At 41.0% G+C, this 23,190-nt stretch overlaps 1 protein-coding gene across 1 annotated transcript in view; it reads left to right on the top strand.

Moving 5' to 3' along the window:
* The window catches only part of LOC148523962 (olfactory receptor 6N1-like), a 36,191-nt gene extending 22,216 nt beyond the window's left edge, over positions 1–13,975 (top strand). Inside the window, exon 2 of the mRNA XM_088472454.1 lies at positions 13,013–13,975. Within this exon, the coding sequence (XP_088328580.1) occupies positions 13,013–13,975 (963 nt within the window). The remainder of the gene's footprint in view (positions 1–13,012) is intronic.
* The last annotated feature ends 9,215 nt before the right edge of the window (positions 13,976–23,190 follow it).

Below are 23,190 nucleotides of genomic sequence, written 5' to 3'. Positions count from 1 at the left end.
GCACATTCCATACAGACTATGACATGGCACACCACTGTATCCAATACTGCGGCGTCAAACAGAGGATTCTTTTGTGCAGTTTTAGCAAAGCTTGGAAGGGAGACATCTGTATACAGAGGCTCACTGTACTGCACTTGCAAAAAGTAGAGGATTAAATATTAATTGAGCAGACACATCATAATATGTTTATGGGCATGTGTTTGCCTTTTTAATGTTACATGACAAATGTATACATGAAAACAAATACTAACAATGCAATAGAGTGCACATTTATGGCAATTTCAACCTCTCGGCAAGTTGCAACAAGTTTCTGGAGACTTTGGACTATTAGTCATGCTGCAATTTAGAAGCTACAGACATACAGTAACTTGACGGTGAATTCAATTGATTTGGTGCATGCAGAAAACCCAACAAAAACATAGAGCATTTCCATGTAAGTATTAAGCTTTAGAAGTTGCACAAGTTTGACCTCATTAGCCCTATACAGTATACTGTATAAGTCTTATATGTGCGGATAATGTAATGCTTTGATAGGTTTGGTAAGGAGCTGGGTGCAGGTTGTGGAGAGTGGAGAGTGTGTTTGGAGTTTGGTAGATACGGTGAGCTCATTGTAATTACTGCTTGATTTGGCTTTCTGTATTTGTGTCTTTAGTTCATTTGTTTGCTTTATACGGTCTGTCCCATGTTATTTGTATGTGAGTGCTGGGTACCAGTGTCTGTTTGTACTGACTTTAATTTTCAGTGTTAATTGTTGTTTGTTTTTCGTGTGGCGAGTGGGAGAAGAGCGGAGGCAGAGTTTAGTGCAGAGGAAGAGGAGGTTGGGGGACTCCAAGAGTTAGTGGAGGAGGGTGGAGAGGGGGCGGAGGAGGCAGACGGTGAGGAGGAGACAGAGGATGAGGAGGAAGCAGGAAGTCACCTGGCAAAACTAAATCACGGCGCAATGTCATAGTTAGCCTTTTAGGAAAACTGTGCCTTGGTGCAAAATGTTGTGCCAGTCTGTGACTGGATACTGGGCACTCTGGCACACAGAACATCCTTGCCAAGGAAATACAGCTGTGGCAATCTGAGTGGGACTCTTAGGGGGCATGTACAGAGCTAACAAAAGAACTATGGTTCTCCAAAACTAAAAAACAGATTCACAGAGAAGCTGTCAGAGGAGCGCAGAGAAATGGTGGAGGCCCACTCCTCAGATTGGGGTTTATTTATTTATTCATAGTTACATATATAGCACCAGAATTCTACATTGAGCTTTACATTTGGGAACAAAATAATAGGCTGGGTAATAACAGACACAAGAGGTAAGAGGACCCAGCTCACAAAGCTAACAATCCATAAAGAAATAGGAATTGATACATAAGGCTAAGTGATCTTTGCTGACAGCCTTATCGGAGCTGCTGTATTACAAAGAGTTCTTTAATAAATTGGGCCAAAAAATTCCATATATACTTCATTCATTGTAGCTGGCAATAAGGAAAGATAATTAACTGGTCCCAATCACATTTTATTTTAAATGAATAGGTTGTTCAATGAGATGCTGCATTTTCTTCCCTTCTTTATTAACTATATTAGAACTGATTGGGCTGGAAAGTTACCATTGCTCTTTGAATTGCTTAAAAGCAATAAACAAAAAATATGGTGGTCGCTTACATCAGCTTAATGACATTGCACAGGTGCTTGTAAAGGGCAGGGTTTACACTGAACTACAGAAATGTTAGGGACGCCGATATAGAGGAGCCTTGACGTTGGCCCGGTGCTTATTCATATATTTGCAAATGTATGTAACTAATACTGTACCTCTGAATTTCTATTATTATGTAGGATTCAAGTATTTTTGCTGATATTGCTGCAGTGTGCTGGAGGAAAATTCCTTTTTAAAGCAATAAACACCAGATAGATAAGGGACCTGATTCAGACCCGCTGGCTAGATGCGATCGCTCACCCCCAGCATATTTAAATTCAGCTAAGTGACGTCAAGACAGGCGCTCGTTCGGAAAGGCATAAGCGCGCCCACTTTGTTTTGGCGAGCGATCACTTTGTGTCTATAGATGCCCTTTATCTTAGGGAGAGATACCCACTAGTGCACGTCATCTCCAGGAAGTGTATTAAAACATTGGTACATTGAGGACAATTGGAAGCGATCGCTGCACTTGTGGTTGCCTTACCCTACCACAAGCACTGCGAGGAGTTCGGTGTAAAAGCAGGCATGTGACATGTACTGTGACGCTTGCTGTTAATTATACACGCCTCTGAAACGGCGTTGAAACACTCAGGCACGCCTGCGTTCGCACCTCCACTCCCCCATTATTAGAGTCCTGCCCCGGTTACCACCACAAACAGCCTCTCCTGTCACTCATTACACTGGCCTGTCTTTGCTGGGTGAGCGGATTGAGATCGCTCCGAGTAGTTTGCACATGCTCAGAATGAAGCGTGTGCATGCACGGTCGCTTAACATCGGCCTCGTAAGAGTGAGTGGCTGCTTGCGACCGGGTCTGAATGAGCTCCCAGGAGCGGTAGAATCTCTAAGATTGTAAAATGTTTACAAAATAATTATTACACTTGCACCAAAACAAAAGTGAGTCATGAATTAATAACTGACTTACTTATGTGAAGTAACACTAGATAAGAATGCCACTAATCTCCCCTCCTCCCTCTGTATTCATCATATGTTTCATTGTAAAAGAGGGGATGTAGTTAATATACCGGTGCGCGGCATCCTGGCTGAAAAAATCCCAGCACCGGAATGCCACTGCCCGGCTAGAAGAATGGCACCAGAATACTGACAAGAGGTGACATCCCGACGCTGGAATCCCAACAGCCAGGATCCCGAACATAAGTATACCACGGCTGGTAGGAAAGGGGTTAGGGCTTGGCACCACTGGGTGTGGGGGTTAGGTTTAGCTACCAAATGGGGAGGGTTAGGTGTAGGCACTAACGGGGAGGGTTGGGTTTAGACACCAGGAGGGGAGGGTTAGGTTTAGACACTAATGGGGAGGGTTAGGGTTAGGATGGGGAGGGTTAGTGTTAGCATGTAGAAACAGAGGGTTAGGGGGAGATGGGGGAGGGTAAGTATACTTACCAGACACTTGGGATCCTGAGCATCAGGATGCTACTGTCCCGACTGCCGGGATTTCATATTCATTCCTTAAAAGAGGCATCTAACTCATTGCTGTATGCTTCAATATTGCCCAGGATAGCCTTATCTTACTGAAGGGCAACGTTGTGAATTATACAGCATGCATTTGCCCTGTCTCCAACCTTATCAGGATTATAAAGGAGTACTCCACCAGATTTATCAAGGCACCTGAACCTGCTCTTCAATATTCCAAAGGTGCATTCTATCAGGTTCCTAGTGGAAATGGGCCCCTCATTGTATTTTAGCTGAGTCAGACCTTGTGGGTTCAACAGAGGTGTCATACACCGGGTTCAGGTTTGACACCCATATCCCAAATCGGCTTAAATGAAAGAAGAAAAAACAGGAAACATTAGTCCCAGTATACAAGCCAATCTTAGAGGTTATACAAAGTTAAAAATACCTACTGTGAGGTTCTGGTTTTGTTGTGGACCCGGGGTGGTAATAGGAGCAGACACTGAAGCAGATTTAAAAATAAACGTGAAGTTTTTTTTTAATGAGTGGCTTAACAGACATGAATGTGGCAAAACAAAAAGTCCGGGTATAGCACTAAAGTGCACTTGGGAACTGTAGTGAGGCAATGGAAAATAGTTCAGATAGTGATAACAGAAGGCAGTCCAGTATTCCAGGGTGTGTGAGGCTGAAATGAATGGCAGGCTGAAGAAATAATGTCCAGAGGAAATGCAAGTGGAGGCAAGGTGCAGGGTAACAGCTGACACAGGTACTCAGGCAAGAGAGAGGCAATGGAGGAGGCAGGAGAATCCAGCGGGGCTGGAACAGGCAGGGTGAAGCAAGCTAGGTAGTGATCCCAACAGACAGGTGAATGAGCACAGGAAATCTCTCTCAGTTCTTGCTGAGAAACACGTTGCACTGGCTATGAAAGGAAGCTCGGCACTCCCTTAAATACCCAGTGCTGCACTGTGAGAGGCTAGAGAGAGCATGTGACACACCAGGATAGGGCAACTAGGTCACATGTCCGGAGGCAAGATGGCGGTGCCCATGCCAGAGCAGAACGGAAGCACCACCAGGCCTAACCAGACCAGAGTGACAGTATGCCCGCACAGGACTACGTGCAGCCAATGCACCCCGCCAGACACCAGCACCACCGCCCGACGCCCCTCACCATAATGTCCTCACAGGTATTACCTGCTGTCCGGCATGCTGAGAAACCCTGGTTGTGACACCTACTAGCTAACCCTCAGGCATCTCAGTACTCTCAAATATGTCCTCAGGGCTGACTGGTGCAGGATATGGCAAGACCCAGGGAAGTCCAATACCACATTAATAACATTCAGGTTTTCATCACAGACCACCTGCACATTGAGTAGAAGTGATACCTATTGACATAAATCTCCAGGCTCAAGTGTGGTGCTCTCAGTGCAAAGATGAGTACAATCAATGACTCCCAGCACGTTAGGTAGTCCTATGGAAGGCAACATTAAGATCCTGTCACGCTGACTCATGACTGGATGGATATATATGTGCTCAATAATGACTTGCCTTAAGTGCCTAGAAAACATTTCATGTGTAATCCCTAACACTTTTGAGCTCACAGACTGGAAGGAGCCACAAAGTGCAGGGCACACATTGATTGAAGCAGCCCAGGCACTGCATAGTTACTGCCAGACAAAGATTTAAGGTCATCTCTCACCAAATCAAGGTTCAGGGGGTTTGTGTGATTCAATGTAAACAGCTGAACCACCTCCTAATCTGAGGAGGCGTCCCAGGCCATTCATGATCCGTAGGGAAGTCTGGCACATAGCCTACAGTACTTGGACCCTAGTTTTGGTATTGTTGGTCCACCCACTTCCTATGCTGCTCCTCACTGAGTGTGAGGAGCCCACTTACGAAGAGCTCAAATAAGATCACAAAAACTGCCATCACTACCTCCACACACAAGGGAAATGGACTATGGGCTGGTTTATATTGGATTTAATGTGTAGCAGTAGGTCACTTGTGCACTAATAGGCCTCAGATGTTAGACTTCATCAGTCTCACTGCCCTAAGGCACATCTGTTACATATGGTGACTTAAGAAACATTTGGAAAGCAAGTTGCATTGTTGTGTGTTTGAGTGAGGTGCTATTCTGGCAAGTTTGCTTGTAGTCTCATTCTATTACTTTACATAAAGCAACTTGTAAATCAATAGAAAAACGCTGGAATCGCACCAGTTTTGCAAAATGACAACCTATTACATTCTTCCCTATGTCTTATGTCTGCTTAATCAATATAAGATTAATCATTTTTTTGTAGTTTAATTGGATCTTCCACATTAATTATGGTTATTGGCTAAATTTTGGGGACAATTGTCCAATCCTTTGTAATTGCTAATTAATAATCTGTGTAAAGGCAATAGTGTAGATTCACAACAACCACACAATACGATGGCATTGTGACTTTCCATAATGTATTCCATGTGGGATCATTTTTGGTCACTTCTGTTTATACTACGCCAACTCTCCCGTCCCTGATTAGTCCCTGTAGGAAAAGACTCATAGGGTGGGCTATTTTTATTATCATAAACACCAACAACATCAAAGTCATTAAGACACTAACAAAGTATCAGCACTCAGATTAATCAGACCTGTGAGAATTAGAACAACCTCTGTATGTCCCTGTTTATGTTATTAGGAGGAATATAAATATCACTTTTTCAATCAATCTTTTTTAGAAGGGGAAGAGAAATTTCAATCACTTTACAATGCTGTAGACCACATATGTGCATATAAACAACATTTTATTAATAAGAAACCTAAATATATTAAACCCCCAGTTAGATTAATTAGAAAGTGGACTCAATTATTATCATTGCATATTTTTGCAATGGGAGCTGATCATATAAAGGTAAGTCTGATAAGTATTGGCCCTGCGGCATATACAGTAAGTGTGTGCTCTGTTTTGTGTTTCTTTTGTATGTATTTAAAACAATGAGGGACTGTGCTCCACTTCTCTGTCCAACCTGCATTATCCTGGAAGTTCAGTATATTTTTACATAATTACATACTGTAGTTTTGTTTTACATTTATTCCAATGTTACATAGTTATATCTTACATTATGACATTATCATATACAGTACATAGTTATATAGTTACATATGTAAATCATAATATAGTTACATAGGAGTCTATGTAGTAAGACTTGGAGAGAGATAAAGTGGTCGGAGATAAAATACCAAACACTCATCTCCTAGCTGTCAATTTTTAAACAGCCTGTAAAGTCACAGATAGGAGCTGATTGGTTGGTACTTTAACCCCATCCACTTTATCTCTCTCTAAGGCTTAGTATACGAGGTCTGTCTAAAAAGTTTAGTGAATGGTCTGATATATCTATATACAACGCTTGCAATAAGGTCGCTCATGCGCGCTGACATGTCTTGGCCTGGCCCCAGTCGGGGCTTGCCCGAGGCCTCCACCGCACTGCCATTGCATTCATTTCCACAGAGTGTCCCGCGCAGGGTGCGTCGTACAGCAATGGAGCAACAACACAACATTAAGTTCTGCTTCATACTGGGCAAATCGGCGACGGAGATGCACTAAATGTATGTTAAAGTGTACAGGCAGGATGCCGTGAGAAAAAAATGTGTGTACTATGTGTGTACGATGTGCAGGGTCGTATCTAGGGTAGTGCGGCCAGTGCCATGGCACAGGGCACCACAGGGCAGGGGGCGCTGTTTGGGCCTGTCAAATTTCTGTTTATTATCATTCTTTCTTGTAGCTTCCTATTATTTCATCCCCAGCGTCTCCTGGCCTCCCCTATCTCTTCCCTGGCCCTTCCCCATGAGGCCATGGCCCTCTCTCAGGTGCACTATATTATGTCCCTATTTATCCCCAGCATCTCCTGGCCTCCCCTATCTCTTCCCTGGCCCTTCCCCATGAGGCCATGGCCCTCTCTCAGGTGCACTATATTATGTCCCTATTTATCCCCAGCATCTCCTGGCCTCTCCTATCTCTTCCCTGGCCCTTCCCCATGAGGCCATGGCCCTCTCTCTGGTGCACTATATTATGTCCCTATTTATCCCCAGCATCTCCTGGCCTCCCCTATCACTTCCCTGGCCCTTCCCCATGAGGCCATGGCCCTCTCTCAGGTGCACTATATTATGTCCCTATTTATCCCCAGCATCTCCTGGCCTCCCCTATCTCTTCCCTGGCCCTTCCCCATGAGGCCATGGCCCTCTCTCAGGTGCACTATATTATGTCCCTATTTATCCCCAGCATCTCCTGGCCTCTCCTATCTCTTCCCTGGCCCTTCCCCATGAGGCCATGGCCCTCTCTCAGGTGCGCTATATTATGTCCCTATTTATCCCCAGCATCTCCTGGCCTCCCCTATCTCTTCCCTGGCCCTTCCCCATGAGGTCATGGCTCTCTCTCAGGTGCACTATATTATGTCCCTATTTATCCCCAGCATCTCCTGGCCTCCCCTATCTCTTCCCTGGCCCTTCTCCATGAAGCCATGGCCCTCTCTCAGGTGCGCTATATTATGTCCCTATTTATCACCAGCATCTCCTGGCCTCCCCTATCTCTTCTCTGGCCCTTCTCCATGAAGCCATGGCCCTCTCTCAGGTGCATTATATTATGTCCCTATTTATCCCCAGCATCTCCTGTCCTCCCCTATCTCTACCCTGGCCCTTCCCCATGAGGCCATGGCCCTCTCTCAGGTGCACTATATTATGTCCCTATTTATCACCAGCATCTCCTGGCCTCCCCTATCTCTTCCCTGGCCCTTCCCCATGAGGCCATGGCCCTCTCTCAGGTGCACTATATTATGTCCCTATTTATCACCAGCATCTCCTGGCCTCCCCTATCTCTTCTCTGGCCCTTCCCCATGAGGCCATTCCCCTTTTTTGGGTGCATTATGTCCCTTTGAAAAATGAGGGGGGCGCCAATGCTCTTTCTGTCACAGGGCACCAAAAAGTCTAGTTACGGCTCTGACGATGTGTGTACGAATGTGTGTACGACGTGTGTACGAATGTGTGTATGATGTGTGTTCGATGTGTGTATGATGTGTGTATGATGTGTGTACAATGTGTGTATGATCTGTGTACGATGTGTGTACCAATGTGTATGATGTGGGTACAATGTGTGTATGATGTGTGTACGAATGTGTATGATGTGTGTACGAATGTGTATGTTTGTACGATGTGTTTACGAATGTGTATGATGTGTGTACGATGTGTGTACGAATGTGTATGATGTGTGTACGATGTGTGTATGAATGTGTTTACGATGTGTGTACGAATGTGTATGTGTGTATGATGTGTGTACGATGTGTGTACTATGTGTGTACTTTGTGTGCGATGTGTGTACTGTGTGTACGATGTGTGTACTGTGCGTGTACTGTGCATGTACTGTGCGTGTACGATGTGCGTACGGTGTGCGTATGATGCGTGTACAATGTGTGTATGATGTGCGTACTATGCGTGTACGATGCGTGTACGATGCATGCACGATGTGTGTACGCTGCGTGTACGATGTGTGTACAATGTGTGTACGATGCGTGTATGATATGTGTACAATGTGTGTACGATGCGTGTATGATGTGTGTACGTTGCATGTACGATGTCTGTACGATGTGTGTACGATGTGTGTATGATGTGTGTATAATGTGTGTACAATGCGTGTACGATGCGTGTATGATGTGTGTACAATGCGTGTATGATATGTGTACAATGTGTGTACGATGCATATACGATGCGTGTACGATGCATATACGATGCGTGTACGATGCATGTACGATGCGTGTATGATGTGTGTATAATGTGTGTACGATGTGTGTACACACATTTTCTACTCACTGCATCCTGCCCGTACAATTTCACTAACATTCTGTGCATCTCCGTCGCTGATTATAAAGATTAATTAATAATTAATTAATTAGACAAAGGATATGAGCCGACATCCACTATATCTAACACATTCATTTGGCCAATTCTAAACGGTCTTTTCTCCAAAGTAAACAAACCTAGTCGTATCATTCCTCTTTATATTAAACCCGTCCTATCTCTTTATTGCTAGGGTAGCCTGCACCTTACCCCTGCCAGTTCTCCAATGTCCTTCCTGCATGACTCCAATATATCAAGGAAAGACCGTGGGGCTGGTGCTGAGCTGGGATTGCACCCAAATAGCAGGTGTAATATGCGTACACTACGAAAAGCAACAATTCTATCTTCATATACAAAGTTGCAGCTGGGCTGCCTTTTCCATTGGGCTTGCTGGGCAGTTGCCTAAGGGCCCAAAGCTTCAAGGGGCCCACCAACCCGCCCCCTGCAGTGTCGGCCAGTTGGTAAATTTTTTATATTTTTAAAAGCACTGTATTCCATATCATAGTATGATATGGTATTATTGCAGCAGAAAGTCCCGTCATAGTGAGATTTTGTCATGTAATATAATTATAGGATTGCGCAGTTATTTGATATTATTGCAGCAATTAGCCCCGGAGCAGTGTGAGACATGACTGCTCATACATGGCAGCCTATCTCCAGTGCTGCAGCTGCTGTGGGATATTGATTTACTTGTGGGGATCTAAAGGTGTAATTTTATTGACCATATACTTTTTTTTCCAGTGAATGGGTGGGTAGGGGCCCCTGTGCATTGCTTTGCCCAGGGCCCACACTGCTGTTAAGACAGCCCTGAGTTGCAGGGAATCAGTATATAATGTCGGCGGCTGTTTAGCCTAACCCCCCACTAACCCTAACCCCCCACTAACCCTAACCCTCCCTTCATGGTGCCTAAGCCTAACCTCCCCCCCTTAGTGCCTAAACCTAACCTCCCCTCACCCTAAACCTAACCCCCCCTAGTGGTGCCTAACCCTAACCCCCCCCCCCCCACTGCCTGGCACTACTACTCCATTATATTCCATTATGTTAGTGTTATATAGCAAAGTGATTACTGCAATGTATGTGCATGACCCAATATTAATCGACATTAAAATGAATCTGCCATTTGCTGCGCTGGATTGTGTTATTAACAAGAGTTTAGTATCATGACCATTTATAGACACGTTCATATTTTGCCATCAACAAAACAATTACTAGAAAAAAAAAAGCACCGGGCACTATACTGATTGCTGTGGGACAGCACTAACAACTTTACCCTACTATACATTTGTTGTTTTTATAGCTGCCATTTCTCCACTCATAAAGATACTATCCCCTAGGCCAGTGGTTCCCAAACTGTGTGCCGTGGCACCCTGGGGTGCCTCTGGACACTTGCAGGGGTGCATCAGGTTGGTGGTCCAGCACCGAATTAAAATATTTATGGTCAATGTAATGTAAATATGTGCACAAATAGAAGCACAAACCTGTCCCCACCACTATATAACCAAACCTAAGGCTGACCGGTCAGCACAATCTACTGCAATACATTTCTCTCTGAAATTCTCAATAACACACGTTTGGCTTAGGGTGCCGTGAAAACAATGCTGAGACTCTAGGGCGCCGTGATTCAAAAACAGTTGGGAGCCACTGCCCTAGGCCGAATACTCCCAATTTATATACCAGACTATTAAATTTCTTTGTAATTCCATAGGAAACACTTTCATATAATCTTTAGAACATTACAAATGACACAGATTAGAACTAATAATAACTCTTTTTGTTAGGTATGATCGGCCAGTGATGAACCACAATAAAAGTTTTGTTATCAAATTATAACCTACAATAAATTTTGGAATCATATCCCTCATTATCCTTTCAAATGATTTACTCAAAAAATGGTCTATAATGTTCTGATTTTGTTGACCATCTCATGCAATAACCTAGTTATGAAGCAGTATATAAATATCCATAGTGGTCTATAATAGTTGTTTGAGGAATAACGCTATATCGGCTATTCATTATGAAACTATTCACAAATCGGTGTTGCCAACTTCTACTAGTCTCAAATGAGTGTGAAAAGAGAATCTAAGGTGTCCTACCTTCTTGTCTATTAGATGTACTCTGTTAACTATATTTTGTCTGCAAAATCAATTATATGTACAATATATATTGTGGCAGGTAATATAGTTCTTTTTTTATGGGAACTTTCATAAAAAAAAATTGTAGCCACTGAAAAAGTTGTGTGAAATACATGAGTCCAACAGAAATAATATATTAATTAATGTTGCCAGTTGCAGAACAGTGACCTAAGAGGTGAATATTATTCACCATTTTCTGCCAAACATATAATCATATTTCTACATTAAATTATTATGGGTGTGTATTTTATAGAAGTCAAGTGTTAAAAGTCGAATAAAAATTAATTAGTGAAATAAGTAATACAGATAGTCTCCCATATCCAAATATTCCGAAATACGGAATATTTTTAGCATGACTGAGTGAAATCTTTGCTTTTTGATGGTTCAATGTACACAAACTTTGTTTAAGGCACAACATGATTAAAATAAGTATAAAATGACCTATAGGCTGTGTGCATAAGGTGTATATGTAATATAAATTAATTTCATGTATGTACACAAACTTTGTTTGAGCCACAAAATTATTGAAAATATTGTATAAAATTACCTGCAGGCTGTGTGTATGAGGTGTATATAGAACATAAATGCATTCTGTGTTTAGATTTGGGCCCTATTCCTAAGACATTTCAATATGGTATGCAAATATTCCAAACTACGGAACATTCCGATATCCAAAATGCCCCTGGTCCCAAGCATTTTGGATATGGGAGACTCAACCTGTAATGTTAAAACACAAACACGCACCTTGATGGTTACTGGTGCTCAAGGGTTTGTAACTTTGTTCCTGGCTGGTCTGCGCTTTCAAAATAGATGCTCAGTGCAAAATAAGTGTAAAATCTAAGTCCGATGTTTGACCACTTTATCTACACACTTTTCAATTAAAGTTAAATGTAGTGATAACATCCGCAGATATGCACAGGCACGGTAAGCAGCTAGCATCCCATCAGCTTGCTAGTTTATTTCTCCAAATGAGCTAGTGTAAATTTTTATTTTGAATATACATTTTCTGTCACAACTACATTTTGTAACACAAAAAAAATCTGTAAATTAAATGTGTTGTTGAATAACAACACACAATCAATTTTGTGTTAACAAATATAGGGGGTCATTCAGACCCACTCGCGAGCGGCAGTACGCTCGCAAGTGGGTCGATGTTCCCCACTGCGCATGCGCACGACGGAGGGAGCTCCGTCGTGCGCATGCGCGAGACCCGGCGAGCGAAGGACTTTCCATCGCTCCGGGTCTCACACCAAAGGGGGCGTGCTGTCGATGTTGATTGACAGCACGCCCCCTTTGGTGGGCATGCCGGGGGCGTGCCTGCCAGACGGGAACGCCTACCGTCTGAAGCCGGCCCCACTAACATCACTAGGACATCAGTGGGAGTGATTTTGGCTCTGATAGAGCCAAAATCACTCCAGGGCTTGTGGTTGAGAAACCTGACCACAGGGTTTCACTCGCAAGTCCGATGGTCGCGATGGTCAAGACCATCGCGGCCATCTTGTTGGACGCTCGTATATGCTGTGGGTGGTGACCCACAGCTATACGAGCGTCCAGGAGGACGCTCCATTTTAATGGAAGAGGGCCCTGATTCAGAGCGAGCGCTCTGGTCAGAGCGTCCGGCTCTGAATCAGGGCCATAATTTCTAACAATTACATTTTATTTTGTCCTACACAAAAAGATTTGTATTGCAAACACGATTGTGTGACATTGAAATGTAGGAAATTAATACAAAATCCCAGCATCCTAAAGACTAATATTTATTATCCTCATAGTCACCGCCATCTTAACTTGATAACCCCCGCACCGACCTTACGCAAGCTAATTTCCACAAAAATAAATGCATGACAGCAGCATTATGTGTAATTATCGTTAGTGAAGCTGAAATATCCAATTAAATTATTTTTATTTTTGCATTTGAATAATCACATCCAGGTTAAGGGAGAATATATTTATTTGTCTGGTTCTTCCAATCTGACTTTCACCCCTGTAACCGAATTCATCATCTTTGGATTCCCGAGTCTTCAGAACTACCATATTTTGCTATTTTGTCTGTTTCTCTTTATATACCTCTTCACCCTCACTGGTAATGGCATCATCTTCTTCCTGGTCTTACTTGACCAAAGACTACAGACTCCAATGTATTTCTTTGTCAGCAATTTGTCCTTCCTAGACATGAGCTACACCTCTGTCACAGTCCCTAAGATGCTGGCGAAGTTCTCGATGCATCTTGATACCATTTCATTCGCAGCCTGTTTTGTGCAGATGTATATTTTCCTGTCTTTAGCAGCAACAGAGTGTTTACTTCTGACCGTAATGGCATATGATCGATATATTGCAATATGCTCTCCTTTACGTTACCCAGCAATTATGATAAGGAGATTATACATCATTCTATCAGCTATAGCATGGTCTGGAGGATTTATGACTCCACTTACTATTGTACTCTTAGCCTTGGACTTACCTTTTTGTGGTCCTAATATCATCCACCATTACTACTGTGATCACCCACCGTTGCTACAACTAGCTTGCACCAACACATCCCTCAATGTTGCAGTTGGGTCCTCGATTGGTGCTTTTCTTATTTTGATAAGTTTTAGCCTTGTTATTATTTCTTACCTTAAAATAATACTAGCAATCCTCAAAATAAATTCCAACAATGGACGCAAGAAAGCGTTTTCCACATGCGCTTCCCACTTCACGGTGGTAAATATATTTTTCCTGCCAATTATCTTCATGTACATTCGGCCAAAGGTATCCTACTCCTCAGATGTGGATTCTCTAGTGGCCATGTTGTATACAGTATTAACACCAATGATGAACCCTATCATATACAGCCTTAGAAATAAAGACATAAAAAATGCTTTTAGGCAGAAAATAAACTGTAAGATTATATGACAAGACCAAAAAAGTCAAATATATTAATGCCATGAGTAATATTGGTTTATTAACATGTGCGTGTGTTAATAAAAGTAAATGATTGATATTAGATATAACTCTATCCAATTGTGATTTTTTTTTCTAATTGCTTTATTATGTAAAATTTTTACATTTTATTATTATAATTTATTTATATAGTGCCACAAGTGTTACGCAGAGCCTTACAAAGTAGATAAACAAATAGGTGACCAATGACTTACAGTACAAAACAATACAATGCAGGACAAGGACATGGATAATATACATTGCTACATTAGCGATATAAATATGACAATATAAATTATTATTTTTTTTTATTATTATTATTATTATTATTTTATTTTTATTATTTATATATGGTATACAACTTTATTGTTCTAAACTGGGGCCTGACCTCCAATTGTTTATTATATGTATGAGGAAAAATGGAAAATTAATTATATAGACAATTACTGTTATAAAAAAGTAATATTTAACACATTTGTATTTACTAATGTAAATCTTCCTACTGGATAAAGTAGAACATGGGGACATTGCATAACAATTCTCCTGATAGCAAAACTCTCTTCTGTGAAGATGACGTTCTTGTTCCAGAGGAAGTCCCCATCTCTCTGACAAATTTTGATTTCATGAAAATCTTTTTTTAATATGGGTGGGGGAGGACTGTTAGCTGCCAGGATAATGGGCTTGATAGAAGCCAATCCTGATCCTAATTTAGTCAAGTGATAAATCAACCTTAAGAAATGTCCTGTTTTCTAGCTTGTATTACACTTATTGGAAAAACGTGAATTGTTTGCATTCCATTTACTGGATACACATACATTACATTCCATGTGTATTACCGTTGTTCCCTTTATATACAGTATGTTCCAGATATGTGGCAGAAACATTGTTGTTAAATTGCTGTTTTGGATTTTTTTTCCCATACAAGTTCTCCTGTCTAACAGAAAAGTAGTGCTGGTATTTTTACAACCCAGGATTATTCCTTTTTGAAATACATTTTAGTGCTTTACAATATATTAGATGTTTTTTTTAAAGGAATCTATGTGATTTTTTTTTTTTTTTAAATATCATACATATTTTGGAAAATTGGATATCCTAAATCCTACTATGGAAATGTCTTATGTAGTCTCCAAATTTGTTCATGAACTTATTGGTTCTGATTGGTTTATGTGAAGCATAACTCCTATAGGGGTATACACATTTGTTATTCTGATTTTTTTTTTCTTCAATTTGATGGAAGTCTTGTGTGATATTTTTTGTAATTGTTTTGAAGGTGATAACACAAAGCCCAATATTTTTACCACAATTTATATCTGTTTAATTTATAGTCTGCAATATATACCGAGCCAATTTTTACAGTATGTTTTATTTGTTTTACTGTACTGGTATCTGAACAGACATCTTTCGGTAATTGATGTTTGTCCAAATTTTTTATGATTCAAACTAAGGGGAATACTGTAATCTGTACAACAAAAATATAAATTGAGCTATTTTGCATGTTATTTATCCATATACAAATATATTCTCTTTGCCATGTTCAGAATAACACTGGTTAACAAAATTGTAATAAATTTCTGTCCCATAAAGTAAAATAGGTGAAACTTGCAGTATTTTGGATGATGACTTCAAATCTGGTTTTAGAATTTTTTATCAGGCATATAGTTTTGAGAAACAGATGAATTCAATTTTACAATCAGTGTACACTTTTTTCACCAATATGGCTATTAATGTATAAATTGACCTTTAAAATTAAGAAGCATACAATTTTTGGCTATATTTTGCTGCAGGAATATCTCTTTTCAGTTTTCAGCAATAGTCTGCCAACATAGATGGGCTCCACGTTCCTTGCTACTGCTTTACCGTGTCAAAGATAATCTGATGAAATCACTTGCCATGTTCATTGCTGATTGCCACAAGTGGGAATCCTAAAAGTTAAATTTTAGACTCATATTGCATCTAAGAGCTCTAAACTAGGTTTACAATGTCGCAGTAGTTTTCTGATTTGTGATTTCCCAAAAATTCTTTCAAATTCTCTTAAATGAAAACTATGCAGATGTTTCATGTTCATTAAGCCCTGTGTCAATTTTTTCATCTCAAAGCATTTTCCTCATTTGAGGTCCTACAAAAATACCCTCCTTTTTTTGCCTCACTGATTTTGGGGATTTTTTTCCTCACATAGGTGATTCCTTGATCTGTTTTATCCATAGCTTTGATTAAATTGTTTATCAGCCCAAGCGTAATGTGCAACGTAGGCAGATAAATTTTCTCCAGATCAATAAGAGGAGTGTTAACTACATTTTTCTGCCCTGGAGTCAGTGACATTCATTTTGGCCACACTTCATTTCTTTCTTTATATAATAATTTCCAGTCGTGTTTATGGCATATATAATATACATATATATATATATATATATATCAGGGGCATATCTATAATGGGTGCAGGGTGTGCGGTGCACACGGGCCCCCAGGTCCAGAAGGCCCCGCACCGCACACCCTGCACCCATTATCTAAAAGTCAACTGTCTGTGGTCCCGTGCCGGGTGTCAGTGCTGCACAGAACACTGGAAAATGGCCGCTGCAGCCATTTTTCCGTTGTTCTGTGTATGCACAGTAGACTCTGGTCACACTCTAGTGCCCAGAGTCTACTGACTCTGTGGTGGCCGGCCAGCCACGTCAGTCGGCTGTTGGCCGCCAGGGAGAGAGGTTGGGGCCCGGCACGGGGAATACACACAGGCTCCATCCTCTCTTAAGATGCCCCTGATATATATATTCTTACATACAATGGGGCTCCTGTTGCTTATAGCGCAGCGAGTCGTGCCATGCATTGCGCGAGACACCTTCCTGCGATCTGGGACGCACAATAGTGTCTCCATTGAATCCTATGGAGACCACACTCCCGTGAACGGGGACGCACGAGTGCATCTGCATAGGTTTGAATGGAGGCGCACTCTCACGATCGGGCACGTGCCATAGCGCAGGGTAGCACTATTCGTGGGCACTTTTGTGCCGCTATCGGCAACTAATTTCCTGGGTGCATCTATATATGTCTAAATCATAGGCAATAATTTGCCACAAAAAAAATGCAATATGCATAATATGAGGAGCTACTTACTGTACATTATATGAGGTTCTACTTACTGTACATTATATGAGGAGCTACATACCGTGAATTATATGAGGAGCTACTTACTGCGCATTATATGAGGAGCTACTTACTGTGCATTATATGAGGAGCTACTTACTGTGCATTATATGAGGAGCTACTTACTGTGTATATTAGGTAAAATGTATATTTTGTGTAATTTATGCAATAGTATAAGTTACTCTAATTGTGTAACATGTGATATTAGCCAATTTTATGCTAGTGTCGTATCACTTTAATGTATCACAAAGCAGATCCCATGTCCTCAGACAATGGGCAAACCACATTGTAAACAGATGTTATTTGCAAATGAGCAAGTCATTATTGTTAAGAGGTTTTTATTTTTTCAACCTGTGGTTGACTACATTGAACAAGCTTGGCACCCCCACCCCGTAGAATGAGTGTTTGTGTGGGGAACTGTTTAACTCTTTTTTTTTTCAAATTGCTTTTATTTGGGTTTTCAAACATTTTAGTTTATATATATATATATATGTATATATATATATATATATATATATATATAAACAAAAAAGGGTGAAGGAGCGGCGCCTTCAGTGTAACAACTTTTATAGCAGGGATATTAGGACCAAGTCCATGAGGTCCAAACACACAGTTTATCCTTGTGGTGTCTTCGTGTGAATCCCACAATGTAAATCTCAAAGAAAACAGAAAAATAAAACAAACATAGTGTAGTCTGAAATAAGAGGTGGTCCACTTCTACTTGCTTTCGTACGTGGTGGAAGGCAGCAGTTTGGAGCTGAAGCGCACCAGGTATTACCTGCGCCTATGTGGACCTGCCTCTGCTGAAGACTGATCCGACCAATGGTCACATGGTCCTGATGGACCCTTATCCCTGAGATACCTGGAATTGTTCCTTACTGACGCCTGATCATACACCCGCTCTAAGTTCCTGGACCTAGAAAAGGACCAAAAGAAAGATACCTGTTACCTTGACATAAGACAAGTATACAGCTGGTACAAGGCTATTTTTTATATATACTCGGGGTGCTGGAGCTTTGTTGTATACACACGAGTGGAGTGTTTCTAACACACGGCTATTGTTTATATGTCACCACTTTTGCACGACAGCACTTTTTGAACGTATATATATATATATATATATATATATATATATATACTTATATTATTTCAGACTACATTATGTTTGTTTTATTTTTCTGTTTTCTTTGAGATTTACATTGTGGGATTCACACGAAGACACCACAAGGATAAACTGTGTGTTTGGACCTCATGGACTTGGTCCTAATATCCCTGCTATAAAAGTTGTTACACTGAAGGCGCCGCTCCTTCACCCTTTTTTGTTTACATTATTTAGGTGATTTTTTTGAATAGATCACACATTGGAAAGTGCGGCAGCCACCTTAAATAGGGAGTGTGTTTGAAATATTTTATGTGAAATATTTTATGTGGTTTATTTTTCACTATTTTTTTTTTAATATATCACAATTATAGTTTATGAGCTTTATGCACCACTTATACCATTTCATATCATATATATATATATATATATATATATATTATAACTTTTGGATATTGAAACACTCTAGTCTCGTACTATAGAGTCGTTCGAAAACAATTATGGATTTGTTGCTTAAATGATATATTTAAAGTATTAATAAAGGATTCCCAAATTTCAAAAAAGTTCTTTATTCGCTGTTCTTTGTGCAGAGATGTTTCCATCCAGTCCATCTTAAGTGTGAAAAAGTTTATCTTTGAATATTTGTATGGATGGGGGGGGGAGATTTTATCCACGACTGGAGTATACATTTCCTCGCTACGGCTGAGAGCACCAAGAGTGCTTTACGGCATCCTGGTGAAACCTTTGAATCTGTTGTTAAGATTCCAAAGATAGCCCATTCCTGAGTCAATGGTAGAAAATGTATTAGCTCTGAAATTGCCAGTTGCTTTATTTGGTACCAGAATTTTTTAATAGAGATACAGTGATAGAGAGAGGTGTTAGGGCTAGTGCATTTTGGGCAATTAGAGGAAAAAAATAATCTAATTAAATGGCTATGAGATGGTGATAAATATCCCCTGTAAAATAATTTCAAAACATTTCTTGATATGTAATCACTGTAAGAACTTTATTTGAATATAAAAGTGTCTACAGAATTTTGGATTCGCTAAGATCCGGGAAGTGTTTCTGCCAGCGTGTTATACCAGTTTCATAGTAACCGCAGTAATAAGGAGTTTTCAATATCTTATAAAATAAGGATATTGCTCCTTCACTATTTTCTGGGGCTTGAAGAGCTATGTCTACTTGATTTGTCCAGTCCATGGGAGACAGAAAGGAAATTACTTTAGATATGTAATGTTGTGCCTGCAAAAAATGCTAAATTATGAACTTGTATAAAAGGAAATTTAATATGTGCTTGAGAAAAAGGAAGCACTTTAGATGTATCTGGATTTGTTAGTTGACGAATATTAATTAAACCATTAAGATTCCAAAAATCAAAAGGACAAGAAGCCAATCCATTCTGAACGTTCCTATTACCCAATAGAGGGAGAAACAAGGAGTAAGAGGCATTTAGTTTCCACTTGTTACATACAGTTGGCCAAACCGACCATACTGACATCAGAACAGGGTTATTCAATACTTCTATAGAGATCTCAGATTTATTTAAATGAAAGAAACTGATCAGTTCAGTATTTTCAAGAAAAGATTTCTCTATTAGATAATTAGAATACAAACTGGAGTGTGAAATCCAGTCATTTATTTGTCTACAAACCACAGCTTGATTATATATTTCCATGTTTGGAAAATTAATTCCCCCCTCTCATTTATCTCGTTTTAGGGAAATGTTTTATTCTAATAAAAAATAATAATTTGTTGAGTTTTATTTTCCCTTTGGTATTCCACAAGACCCAGCATGGTGGCACTTTAAGTTACCTAAGTTCTCACAAGCCCTAGAACTCATAGGTATGTTGGAGCTTGTATTACAGGTTGAGTCTCCCATATCCAAATATTCCGAAATACGGAATATTTTTAGCATGACTGAGATAGTGAGACCTTTGATTTTTGATGGTTAAATGTACACAAACTTTGTCTAAGGCACAAATTATTACAAATATTGTATAAAATTACCTTCAGGCTGTGTGTATAAGATGTATATGAAACATACTGTAAATGAATTTCATTTATGTACACAAACTGTGTGTGAACCACAATATTATTGAATATATTGTATAAAATGACCTGCAGGCTGTGTGTATAAGGTGTATATAACACATAAATGCATTCTGTGTGTATATTTGGGTCCTATTCCCAAGATATATCATTATGGTAAGCAAATATTCCAAAATACGGAATATTCCGATATCCAAAATACCCCTGTTCCCAAGCATTTTGGATATGGGAAACTCAACCTGAACTACAATTGAGAGCTTGCCAGCCATTTAGAGGTAGCCTAGGTAAACTGGGACCCCTATGGGCATCAGGGAAATATAAACCTTTTTAACTTATATCACAAAAATAAGAAGAGAAAGGTAAGTAGTTTCAAGGGTGCACTAGCGACCACAAAAATATAATTTAAAAGTTGTGAACTTTATTGGTGTGTATTAAATATATCAATCTTATAAGTTAAAATAGGTGAAATATAAAATGTAAGAACATGAAAAAAGGAATGAAAAATAGTAAAGTGTATTAAAATATATTTTCAACAAAACGACCGTTTGTCTGTGTCCTTCAGTTTCCGTATATCACTTATTACAGCTAATTGCTTATAAGTAATCACACACTGTTATGTCTTACAGTAGTTTCATACATTACGACCAGAGAGTTTAATAGAATTGAATAGCGCTGGGAGCGAGCTCCCGGAGCTACTCAATTCAGTGCGCTGTGTGGTCGGAGAATGCTGGTTATCGCAGTCATCGCACCTTAACAAGGGTGTTAAGGCACGGTAACTGTCATTCTCTGACCAAAGTGCCGGGCGCGCGGCTGTTAGCACCGTGCTATGCAGAAAAACAGCCGCGCACCCGGCACTTTGGTCGGATTTCTCTTCGTATCCCCAGGGGGGTGCGAGAAGAAATCCTTAGCGCGCCCAAACAGTTCGGTGTATTGAATAGCTTCGGGAGTCCCTGCCGTCGCTATTCAAAAGCGCACTGAATTGAATCCCCCCCCAATGTTATTCCATCACTAAGGAAGAGATGGGTATTGTGAAGTCTAGCTCATTTAATGTATCCAATCAGTTCCCCCTTGGTAACTGCATAACTGGGCACTATCACCTTTGTGATTTCATCATTCTTATAATATTCTTTAATAACCACACTGATTTCTACTGTGCTACTCAAATGTATTAATGTCCTGCTAATGAGGATTCGTATACAGTAATATTGTCACGTCTGAAACTGGAGAAGAGGACGTGGTGGGCCTCAGTTGGGGAAAGAAACGGAGACGAGGGGCCTGGATGTACGTTCTCCTCATCCAAAGGTCTTGAGTGTTGGCGAGACCTGGGCAAAGGTGCGGAGTCTAACCCACAGGATGGTGTTCGCCAGTGACCCCCCCAATTGGGATATGGGCTTAGCTGCACCCCGTGAGCAGGTCGCGGTCCTTTGAACCGGTACCCAAGCCCTGCAGGGATAGAGACACTACACCCGTGGCCCAACGAGGATATGCCTGTTAGGCACAACACAGTCCCTGAAAATACTGTATAGACAACAACTTGGCACGAGGATCAAAAACTTCAATAAGGCTTTCAAAGTGGGAAGCGACTCACGGTTACTTGAGACGTCACCAGAGATAGAAGGCACACGGGTAGAGGTGGTAAATGTTGTAGCACGGATGTCCACGGGAGACGTGAGGCACACAGGTGGGGATGATCACACTGCTGCACGGGTATTCACCAGAGATGTTAAGGCACACAGGTAAAGGTGGTATCATTGCTGCTGTACGGATGAATAGGAACCTGGACCGGGAACTCACTAAGGCACGCTAGGAGACAACCGTTGTTCAGGCAATTTCCCATAACCTGTGGGACAGTTTTATACCCAGGGGACCCCTTAGACAGGGGCACAGCATCAGCTGGAAACGAGCCAATCAGGAGGAAGGATCCAGTCACATTGGCCGACTGTCATGGCGGCGCCCATGTCCCGATTTCAGATGCCGGACACCAGCCCTCCAGGAAGCCACAGCAAGCGGGGAGAATCCTCAGCTTCTCCCCCGCCGTCGCGCAGGCCGACCGACCACCCAGGAAGAAAGGGGAAGCCGGCGGTGCGGTAAGCGGGCGCCGATCCCCGGCTGAGCCCTGACAAATATCCCACACAGACACAACTCTGTATGAATAGGAGATATATGTGTCTGCATCTGAGACTACTAAAGAAAATGTGACAAGCAAGAATACTTAGCTATTAGCTGGTTTAATCATAATAACAATAGCAACAATGAATAAAATACTTAGAACTGCAGTTCCTAGAGTGAACAATATAAAAGTTACGTAGTATACATAATTTATCACTGATAGATGAAATAGACCTCCAATATAAATCTAATATTATTCCCAATGGGGAAAGACTGATATTTACTAAAGAGTTAATAATTCAGCACAAATAAAGTCCCATGGGAATATAAAATAAATTGTGATCCAAAAAAATAAAATAAAAATATATCCTTTGCTCAATAGTAGACACAAATGTCTCTCTCCCGAGAAAGGGAACAACTGTGGGCTCCCAATGGTATTAGGGTCACTCCCCACTCAAATTAGACCAGCATTAAGGTACAGTATGTATCAAAGTCCCAAAAGGTAAATGGAGCACAACCGCTTTTCCTGAGCGGGATTGTGAGTGGCTCCAAAGAAGTTTACCGGGCACAGAGTTAGCCAAGGATGCATACCGCAGCTGCTTGTGCAACATGGATCTCCCATGATGTGATGCAGATATCTGCAGGATGAGTATAGCCCGGCCGCTGTCACGCTGCTGAATGGTGATAGCAGTGACCAGCCGGCAAGACGCGGTGACAGTAAACTTCATACTCAATGTTCCACACTCTGTGTACTCTGGGCCTGATTCAGACCCGGTCGCAAGCACTGAGCGCT

This window comes from Taudactylus pleione, unplaced genomic scaffold, assembly GCF_031769625.1.
Source record: "Taudactylus pleione unplaced genomic scaffold, aTauple2 ptg000124l, whole genome shotgun sequence".
In the NCBI taxonomy this organism is placed as follows: Eukaryota; Metazoa; Chordata; class Amphibia; order Anura; family Myobatrachidae; genus Taudactylus; species Taudactylus pleione.
Note: the sequence above shows the minus strand (reverse complement) of the source record. Positions and strands in the feature narration are given on the sequence as shown.